The sequence below is a fragment of the Corylus avellana genome, chromosome 10, assembly GCF_965113065.1.
Source record: "Corylus avellana chromosome 10, dhCorAvel1.hap1.2, whole genome shotgun sequence".
Lineage (NCBI taxonomy): Eukaryota > Viridiplantae > Streptophyta > Magnoliopsida > Fagales > Betulaceae > Corylus > Corylus avellana.
This window is the reverse complement of record NC_142499.1, coordinates 2540094-2551179: the sequence shown is the minus strand read 5'-3', so window position 1 is coordinate 2551179 and position 11086 is coordinate 2540094. Positions and strand designations below refer to the sequence as shown.

At 36.1% G+C, this 11086-nt stretch overlaps 1 protein-coding gene across 1 annotated transcript; it reads left to right on the top strand.

The window, feature by feature from the left end:
* The first annotated feature begins 611 nt into the window (after window positions 1–611).
* On the top strand, window positions 612–6946 carry E2F3 (E2F transcription factor 3). Its single transcript, XM_059607456.2, has 14 exons — window positions 612–989; window positions 3362–3551; window positions 3737–3787; window positions 3903–3988; window positions 4061–4149; window positions 4280–4334; window positions 4805–4857; window positions 4945–4995; window positions 5094–5142; window positions 5259–5324; window positions 5409–5485; window positions 5691–5922; window positions 6070–6136; window positions 6238–6946. The coding sequence occupies exons 1-14, from the start codon at window positions 777–779 to the stop codon at window positions 6372–6374; spliced, it is 1416 nt and encodes a 471-aa protein (XP_059463439.1). The 5' UTR covers window positions 612–776; the 3' UTR covers window positions 6375–6946.
* Window positions 6947–11086: the final 4140 nt, after the last annotated feature.

The window sequence follows — 11086 nt, the reverse complement described above, 5'->3', positions numbered from 1 at the left end:
CAATGAAATTACCCGTTGTTCTTTAAAATTTTCATCCAAACTAGTTAAATCATATAGGTTTTGGTAGGAAGAGTTTGTGTTGTTTTTCTTCCGCAAATTATACTTTGCTTATACATATTTAAAGCCGTGAAAAAGGTATATAACCAGAATTAAACTAATAAAAAATATTTAAATCAATCCACAAAACACATTTGTGTTTGGAACATTGAGAGGAACGAGTTTGACTTTTTTTCCAGTAAAAATTAAAATAGTCATTGGGGGAGATTTTATGTGAAAAAAATAAACAGTAAAAATTGGATGATAGGGGGACCGTTTATTTTTTATGATCTTTAAGTTTAAGAAGAATGGAGGGGACCAAATGACTCATTATAGTGTATCACTACAGGACTAGTGATTTTAGGGCATGGACTTTACGGCTCTTAAGAAGCACTAACAAATACTTATTAAAAAAAAAAAGGAAAAAAGAAAAGTGAAGGGAATCTAATTTATAGTGGGTCAATATAGAATACCGCTAAACATGGAGGGCAAAAGTACAAAAATATAAATTTCCATTTTGCGCCGTGCTTCCCTCCACATCTATCCCAAACTAAAAATTCCCTCCTTCCCTCGTTTTCTGCTCTCTCCTCCCTCACACACTTTCCCCCAAACCCCTTCTCTCTCTAAACCCTCTCTTACGCACACACGCAGATCCTATCGCTCACGTCACTCTCAGATTGTTCGTCCAATTACCGGAACCTCTCAGAGATCCTCCACCGGAAGCAGGCGAGGGCTAATCGATGTCCGGCGGCGCTCGAGGTCCGAGCCGCCCAACGGCGCCGAAGGTAGGGGGGATGCAGATCCCTCCGCCGCCGCCTAAGCGGAACCTCTCGACGCTTGCGTCCACGAAACCGCCGTTTGTCCCTCCCGATGACTACCACCGCTTCTCCTCCGCCGCCGATTTTCGCCAAGCCGCCGATCGTGAAGCCGAAGCAATCGTCGTTAGATCGCCCGTAAGCTTGTTGTTATTTTCTCTAGTTTATTTTATTTTGAGTTTAGGAGAGCGGTTTACTTGGCCTAAAGTGTAACTGATGCGTGATTTGTGGATAATATTGGCGAGATTGATTGTTGAAACGCTTTGAATGATTTTTGTTTTCTCTTTTTAAATTTTTATGCAATGCTGATGGTTGGAAGGAAATTCATGCTTGTTTGGTGACGTTCTTGCTGTACAAGACACTGTCAAATTATGAACTGACGCTCAAATTCTATGGTCATATTGAGGATATATGCGCGTACCGGCAATTTTGCGCAATAACATTTTGTGATATATGGAAATTTTCACTTTGTTGTATTTATCTGGACGATAATCACTTTGGAGAGGATTCGTGTTAGTGAATTTAATTTGGAAGCTTGAAGAGGGTAGTCAAAACATGCAAATCAGCAGTCCTGGTTTGCTATTAATTTCCTTTATTGTTTGTTTTTTCCGTTTACCCTTCAAATTACCATACTCGAACACCATATTTTCCAAGATGTAGAGTGATCGATTTAGTTTATTCTTTTCGTGGATTGTGAAAATTACATCTTCAGCAAGTTAGTCCTTTGGTTGAGCTTTTTACTGAAATGTTATGTTGGTTCTTCGTGATGAAGGGATAGCAAAGCTCTATTTGAATTGTTTGGTACATACAATCTAATATTAGTATATTTTTAGTGGATGTTGAAGATGGTTTGAGTATGCAAAACAAAGTGAAGGTTGAAAAAGATATCTCTGATAGAATTGATGAATATGAGAAGATTGTCTTTTTTCAACATTATGGCATGGGACTGAAGGCTCATTTTGAATGTTTATATTTGTTCTTAAGTCTTTATTTTCTTATGGATGGTAACCAGGATTTTTATTTTAAGAGGGAATTCTTCTATATGGGAAGCAACACTTGCTAACTTAATGCATTAGTTTCTTTTGAAGAAGCTGTTAAAATTGGCTTTGACATGCGGTCAATCATTATTAATTTCTTTTGAGTATGTGTGTTATTACCTGTACACCATTTTCAATTTGATTATGGTGATTCAATCCTTTTTGTTTGGCATGAGGCATGTGGTGCAAACTGACTGCTTGCTTGTGTTAGTTAGGTTGAGATATGAATCTTGAATTGCTAAATTTGTTGTTATATTATAGTGCACAACAAAGACAAGCTCACATTTGACATGTATTGCTCTGGTTCAATTTTTCCCATTTGAGTTGACCAAGGATTATTTTACCAATGTGTTCTTTAACACAGAGAGAGCACTTATATCTCCTTGTCAATATTGTCAGTGGGTGCAACATTTGCTACTGATTTCTAGACATCTTCACTGGTGTTTTTTTGGATGTATTCCTATCAACAATATGAAGAAAGCTCAAATGTTCATGAGGGTTCTATATTATGTTCCAATCTTCGAAAGACAATGTGGGTGACAACATATGTACAATACATAGTTTGTATATGACTCCTATTGTTTTTGCTGAACATGAAGAGAAGCTTAGGCATCATAGGGACCTTATTGGCATTGTCCTTGTGTTGTTCTCATCCATTTTGACTCCTCATCAGCAATTACATCAAAACTGTTTACCTCTTTCCTATTGTTTTTGCTGAACATGAAGGGAAGCTTAGGCATCTTAGGGAGCTTATTGACATTGTCCTTGTGTTTTTTTTTCATCCATTTCGACTCATCATCAGCAATGAAATCAAAACTGTATTACCACTTTGATGTCAACTGTTTGGTGGTAATATTGAGAATTGACTTTAAGGTCCTTCTAGTGAACTTTTCTGTGATCATTTAACATTGATCTTTAGTCCAAATGGAAGTTCCTTCACTTATAAGTAGGGGTGAATGATAAGGTCACGTGTTCGATCCTAGACGGGTGTATAAGTTGTATTTACTTTTGAAAAAAATATAAAAAAGGGAAGTGGACTTCATTTCAATTTTCTCCAACAGCCAGAATGGGATTCTGTATCAGTTCTTGAGTGGCTTATATTGTATGCTAACATGTTTGTTCTTAAATTTTTGTTGCTCATTATTGCTTTGCCGCCCATCACAAAAAGAATTGTTAGATTTTCTGATTTTAATTGATACTCAGCTTCTAGTATTTTATGGATATTCATGTATACTCATAATTAATTGGACTATGGGGAGGACTTGCGGTTTCTTCATTGTGGTTGTATTGTCAGCATCTTCCACATTAGTATTCAAGTGCTATATATATATTTCCATCTGGAAATTAATCCACCAGAACCCTATATATCAAGTAAATATCACTTACTAAAAGATACATTTTAAAATAGTGTTGTGGTTGACTATTCTTCTACCTGTCATTTATATAATTTCACAAACCTGATATGATTCTCAGCTATTAAAGCGGAAGAGTGGAACAGACGACCATGAAGTTCAGTCTATTGACTGGACTAGCAGTCCTGGATGCCATAGTGTGGTTAACAGTCCGCTCAAGACGCCCGTGTCTGCAAAAGGGGGAAGGATATACAACAGGTCACAGGCTTCAAAGGGCAGATCTGGGCCTCAAACACCAGTGTCCAATGTCGGTGAGACAATTCTTACACCATTCCTGATGTTGATTTATACCAATCTGATAGTTTGTCTTGGAAACAACCTATGTTGTGTTGCGTAGGTTACATTTGCTTCGCACCATTCTAATAATACAGTCTGGACTCTGCCCAGAATTGCTAGAAAAATAAGATCTAACAAGACAGTTTCTATAATCATGCAGGTTCCCCTGCTCCTCTTACTCCTGGCAGCTGCCGTTATGACAGTTCCCTAGGTAATGCTGAAACTGTTGGCATCTAAATGAGTTCTTCATATGTAGTAATGATGTGCTCTGTAGCTTTTGAAGTTGTCATTTGAGCAAAGAGTGACAAAGTGCCAGAAATTTACAGGATTGTTGACAAAAAAGTTCATCAATTTGCTCAAGCAAGCAGAGGATGGTATTCTTGACCTAAACAAAGCTGCAGGAACTTTGGAGGTGATCATTGAGCCATCTGATTATATGCATTATTTAATACTCATACTAATTAGAGAGCTTCTAATGATACAGGTGCAGAAGAGGCGGATATATGACATTACAAATGTCCTGGAAGGCATTGGTCTAATTGAAAAGAAGCTTAAGAACAGAATACGATGGAAGTAATACTTGATACCTATGCTATTTAAATATCTGATGTTGCTTTGCTTTTAATTGATTTCGATTTGAGATTCTACTTAGCATGTGAGGAAAATGATAACTTACATGAGGATTGGTTGAATGACCGATTAGGGGACTTGATGCTTTAAGGCAAGGGGAGGGGGAATATGATGCCTCCATATTACAGGTATGCGGGTGTGGATATTGGTCTCTTGCGATGATTAAACACACGGATATATTTATTTTTTTTCAATTATCATGGGTTAGATTGTTTCTATATTTGTTTAATATGTCCATAGAGTAATGCTAGAAACCACATTTTTGTCCCACAATTATCCCACAATGCTTCAACCACCCTTTGGATTAATCTTTGTAAAATAAAAAAAATAAAAAAATTTAAGGGTTGATTGGGACTGTCACGTCAGTATTGTGGGATAGCTGTGAGATAAAAATGTAGTATGTAGCATTTCTTATGCCCATATACCTATTCAATAATTGGTGGTCCACAACCGTTGATGTCCACTCGGTGACATCCAATAAATATGGGATGATAACCATGATATGATACCAAGAAAGGATGAAAAAGAAGGAAAGAAGAAAGCAATCTAATTGTTTTTTACCAAGGAAGAAAATTCTTCTTATGTTTTTTTCCTGCAGGCAGAAGTTGAAAACCTTTCCATGCGAGAGCAAAGATTGGATGATCAGATAAGGTTATATGGCCGTTTTTCTTGTCAAAGCAGTAAATGTTGCTATCTTGAAACCGTTGAATAAAGGCTAACGTTTTCAAGCTGTTGCAGGGAAATGCAGGAAAGATTGAGGGGTTTGAGTGAAGATGAAAACAACCAAAAGTAAAATCTTTTCCTGTGTTATTTTTTGTAAAGAAAAAAAAAGACTCAAATGGTTTATAAGGCTTTGCAACCCGCTGACTTTATATTCTTCTTATTAGGTTGCTTTTTGTAACCAAAGAAGATATCAAGGGCCTACCTTGCCTCGAGGTCAGTTCATTTTGTGTTATACTGATTTAGTACTATATAATTGTGTCCCACCTTCTATATGTGTTCAATGGTGCCTTAGCTTTATAGTTTAACCAGTTTAAGTCCTTCTCTGGCAGAACCAAACCCTGTTAGCAATTAAAGCTCCTCATGGAACCACGCTGGAAGTCCCAGATCCAGATGAAGTAAGTCCAGACCAAACAAATTGAAGGACGGTTCATTTTTATGTTTAATTTGATTTGATGCATGAGTGCTTCTATATATATCAGGCTGTTGACTATCCACAAAGGAGATATCGGATTATTCTTAGAAGCTCAATGGGACCTATTGATGTCTACCTTGTCAGGTATTGTTGTCTACTTTTTGAGTCTGAAATATCTGCTTCTGCAGGTTTGTTACCTATCTTGCATCTGTAATAATAGTTGATTTGAGATCCTTAATTGTTTCTGGCATTTTTTTTTTTAAAAAAAAAATTGTTCCGTTTTGTCCTATGTGTTATCCAACTTTCTCCCTCTTTTTCCGCCCTTGAACTCCCTTTGATTGTTTTGTAGTCAATTTGAGGAGAAGTTTGAGGACATTAACAATGTTGAGCCACCTGTGAGCTTCCCAGTGGCTTCAAGCTCGGGTTCTAATGAGAACCCACCCACAGAAGTGGTGAATGTGAACAGCACCAGGAATGAAATTGAACCTCAGGCACTGTACGGCCATCAAATATCCTCTGACCTTAGTGCTTCACAGGATTTTGCTGGAGGCATGATGAAGATTGTTCCCTCAGATGTTGATGTAAGTGTTGTTATCCTGAGTAATTTGTTCCTATAGCTAATTATTTTCAATGTATCTTAAATTTACAAAGGCTGAGAGTCAACTATGGTGAAGTTGATATGTATGATTTGATTGGGCGTTCATTTATTTGTTTGCTTGTTATTACAGAATGATGCAGATTACTGGCTTCTATCAGATGCTGAAGTTAGCATAACTGACATGTGGAAAACAGATGGTATTAGCATTGTTTCTTATTTTTCTTATTTTTGTTTTTATTGTTTTTTAACATAATTTTATGTCTACTTTGGATTCTCAATTCCTGTGCTCCAACAATAGCTCCCGCTGAATGGACTGGGATGGATATGCTTCATGCCGACTTTGGAGTAGCTGATATCAGTACTCCAATTCAACAAACTTCATTATCTGGGATCACTGAAGTGCCATCTACAATTGCTAATTCTTCTCAAAGATGAATGAATAGCGATTTGCATAATGTTCTAAATCAAGAAACTCATGTCTATGTCCCAATAGCAACCTTTATGTCCTTAAATCATTGCTAAAAGGTACCAAAGGTTGCCAGAAGAAAGTGCTGAAGAAGGTTTTGGAGGAAGCTAATAGATGGCAAGCTGGAGGTACTTCTTATACTGTACAGTTTAGGGGCCCTGTGGTATGAATAAACTGGGTACTTTGGAATTAAAATGGTAGATTATGGAAGGGTATATGGTAACTTTTAGGAGGGGTGCATTGGATTAAATTAGGGCACAGACTAGAAATAAACAAAGAATTTACATGCATATCCCTTCTTTGTCTGCAGCACCTTTGGCTCAGTTTGGAAATTGAGGCAACTTAGGCTGTAAATGTTGCAAATGTAAACATTGCTGCAAGGTTCATGTACTGGATTTTGTGAGGAAGCGGCGAGCTAGATCTGCCCCGGATTGATCTAATTGCGTGGTCCGTGATCCTAATCTTTGATATAAACTATGGTTATAAGCATTTGACATGAAATTTTGATGTTGATGGTATTCTTTCCATCAGTTTCTTTTTTTTTTTTTTTTAATGATTTTTTTTATCTTCTGGTCCTTGTGCGTGGCAAACTAGGTGCAATGCGTGTACTTGGTGTGAGGTACTTTATAAGCTGCATTTATTTTTCTGTAAGATCTATTAGCAGCATATGGCAGAGCAAACACGTTTGCAATGCAGCTAACCATAAAAGATTCCTAAAGGAGACGGAAAGTTAGATTTAAGGAAAAATTATTATTTATTTGAGGAAAAATTATTAAATTGGTTTTTGGGTTTTGATCTTGTATTGAATAAATTCTTGGGATTTCAAAATGATCTTATAAATTTCTTTGGTATACCTTTATATCAAAATGATTCCTTTCGTATAGATTTTGGCAATTTCTTCTATACAGTTTGTAAAATTATAATTTTACCTTCAAATAAAAAATTATTAAAAAAAAAAAAAACATAAGTAAAGAAAAATAACTTGGTTAGGGGGTGGTTGACCATCTCAAGAGTCTATTGAGTTGATTGGCCACTTCTTTTGGCCGGTTAGTCCTTTGGTAGTGGTTAAACCCCTCTAAAAACAGTCCTTAAGGATTGTTGAATCACCCTCAAAATCAGTTGTTAGGGATGGCTGAATCACCCCAAAAGCTATGGGATAGTTTGGCCACCCCTAAAACTAATCTCTAGTGGTGGCCGAGACCACTTCCAAAGGCTCATGGTTAGGTCATTCAAGGGCCTATGGGTTGGGTTGGCTTGGTCACCATCAACCAAGTTTTTTTTTTTTTTTTCATAATATTTTATTTGATGATAAAATTGTAATTCACAAGTACTCTGTTGAAAAATAGTTGGACTTTATATAGAGGCATCATTTTGATACAAAAGTATATCATGTGAATTTATAAGATCATTTTAAAACCCTAGTAATTTATTTTATTTTATACAAAATTAAACCCCATAGATTAATTTAGTAATTTTCTCTTTATTTAATTCAAAAGATTAGGGATCCTAAAAGATAGTTTTGAAACATCCATGATAAGTTAGTCTACAAATTGTTGATTAATTTGATGTGAATTGTATCTATTTTCGGCACTAGCCAATAGCCATAGCATGGTTACAATTTGTAGTGCGGTTGTCTTGTCGGTGTGGTGACTGAAGCTTGGCTGCCCAAAGCCCTGCTCTCAAGTCTCAACCCTAGGGTGGGCGGCGTGGGCCAAGGGATGACGGTACTTGTCCAGGACCACGAACAAAATTACACCCCAAAAGAAAAGGAGCCACAAAACTAAAAGCAGGCAACGTAATAAGTCTCTAATTAGAGCAAGGATCGGTGATTACAAGTTTGTATTATCTGTTTGGCCATTGGCTGATGGAGACTTGGCTATAAGCTAATTCGCCAATGAGAAATCATTTTCATGAAAATATGGACAATTTTGAGACGTGCACTATAACGGGACAAATCTGCTTTCAAGTGAAAGAAAATTAGAAAAAAGGTGTTTGGTTATTATCCCTTTTGGATATGATTTGACGATTGGATCCAAATCACAGCTGTAAACGAGCCGAGCTTGGGCGAGCTTTGGCTGTCCAGGCTCGGCTCATTTATTTTGGAGTTAGGCTCGAGCTCGAGCTCGAGCTCGACTCGAGCCCGACTATGCTGCTCGAGCTCGGCTCGACAGGGTATGTACCCTGCTCGAGCTCGAGCTCGAGCTCGACTATTTTGCTCGATCTCGAGCCAGGCTCGAGCTCGACTTTGTTTTTTTTTTTTTTTTTTGTAATTTAGATGTATTAGATTATAAAAATCATCCAGAATAATTTGCACCTTAAAATACTAAAGAATATTAAACAAACATATCAGATTAATGTCAACCTTACAATTAAAACTAACAAAATCAACTAAAATGCTAAAGAACATTAAACAAATATAATAGATTAATCCCAACATCACAATCATCCATACAAAATCAACTAAAATGTTAAAGAACATTAAACAAACATAAGACAGACGCAATCCAATGCATAGGTAGCGCAAATTCCTCTTCAACCCAAAAGCCAGGATGAAGTTCATGTCCACAACTCGAAGGTTTGGACTAAAATTCACATCCACGACCTAAAAGATCTGGATCAAAGTTCAGTACTTCAGTTCACATCCAAGCAAGCAGATCGAGTGGCCAAGCCTTATTACAAAACAGAAGCAAGAAAACCGAAATACTCAAACTCTAAGTAATAAATTCATATGATCTAATGGTCGTACACTCATACTTAAATTTTATGATCATATTATCTCACAATTAATATTAATATTATCTTAGATCTAAGATCATGTGATACATCATATATGTTTTATAAGAATAAAGTATATAATTATAATGTATTGATTAAATAACACAATAACTTATGCAGATATACAATATGATTATATAATGATTAATGATTATGTGATATATACGATTCCAATTTCCAAAGTATAAACTATCTAATTATAATATTTGTATTAAATGACACAATAACTTGTGCGGTTGTACTATATGATTATATCATATGATAAAATGATTAATGACAATATCATATATATATATATATATATATATATATATATATATATATATATATTTCTTATATGTTTTTATATTAATATATACATATATTATATATATAATATATACACACACATATACATAAATAACAAAAAAAAAAAAACAAAGGTATATAATATATTTGTTATTATTGAGTAAATGAGTAATGTTGATTATATATTGTTATTTGTTACTTAATAAAAAATATACGAGCCGAACTTAATAAGCGAGGCGAGCCTTATACGAGCCGAGCTCACGAGCTGCTCACGAGTCGAGCCGAGCTTGTTTCGTTTAATATTCGAGCTAGGATTTGTGTTCACGAAGTGCTTCATATAATATTCGAGTCGAGCACGAGCCGATCTTATGCGAGCCGAGCCCGAGCTTGCTCGCGAGACGCTTTGCTCATTTAACAGCCCTAATCCAAATGCCTCTCATTTTCCCTTTTCAAAGACCAATTTTTCTTTTGTCACAATTTTCAGAGTAATCCTAATGTTATTAGTTATCACCATCATGTCTTAGAGTCAGTTTTGTTTAGTGGTTTAACACTTGCGATTTCAAAATGTAATTAATCAAAATTTGATTTCTAAAAACAGAGTTTGCATTTAGTAAAATTGCAGTTCATTCTTTAAAATCGTTGTTCAACCTTTAAAAATTTGTTCGTTTTTAAAAACACACCTTACCTCCAATTTGAACTGCACTCCCTGATGGGATAAATTTTCTGCAATTTATTTATTTATTAAAAAAAAAAAATTATAGGGCCAAATGGCCCAATTTTGTCAGAACAATAGAAGAGAAGAGTACCAAAAAAACAAAAAACAAAAAAAAACACAAAGTAAGGAGGACAACCAAAAATAGCCGTTCAATTACAGTTCACCAAATTTAAGTGGCGACTCTGGCAGTTAAGCGGTAATAGGATCCTCTCCAGTCCAAAATAGATAGGAGAATATTCAGTTTATGACTAGAATTTCTAAGAAAAAAAATCCTAAAGTCACGAATAGGACACATGTTCACTAACCAAAAATAATAAAAAAATATTATTTTAAATTTAAATAAAAATAAAAAACAAAATTATAAAATAGGGTGGCCGAACCACCCCAGTTGGGGGCTAGGGTGGCCGAACTGGGGGTGGTCCGTTGGGCCTAGGGGTGGCTTCAGCCACCCCAGACCGGGGGGTGGCCGAAGACACCCCCATGGCCCTTGGGGGTGGTTCGGCCACCCCCAATGGCCAAACGAAATTTTTTTTAAGATTTGGCCCTTGGGGGTGGCCGGACCACCCCCAAGGGCCATGGGGTGGCTTCGGCCACCCCAGCCCCTAACTGGAGTGGTCCGGCCACCCTTTAATATTTTATAATTTGTATTTTTATTTTTTTTTATTTAAATCTAAAATAATATTTTATTATTATTTTTAGTTAGTGAACATGTGTCCTATTTGTGATTTTAAGATTTCTAAACAAAATTTTAACTATAAACTAAATATTCTCCAGTCCATTTTGGACGGGAGAGGATCCTATTCCATCCTATAGGCTATAACCTGAACTGTTGGTTGCTTTGATCTCCACTATTATGGTTGCAACCTCCTAATAAGGTGAAGAGTGGCCAGCAGTTGATAATTA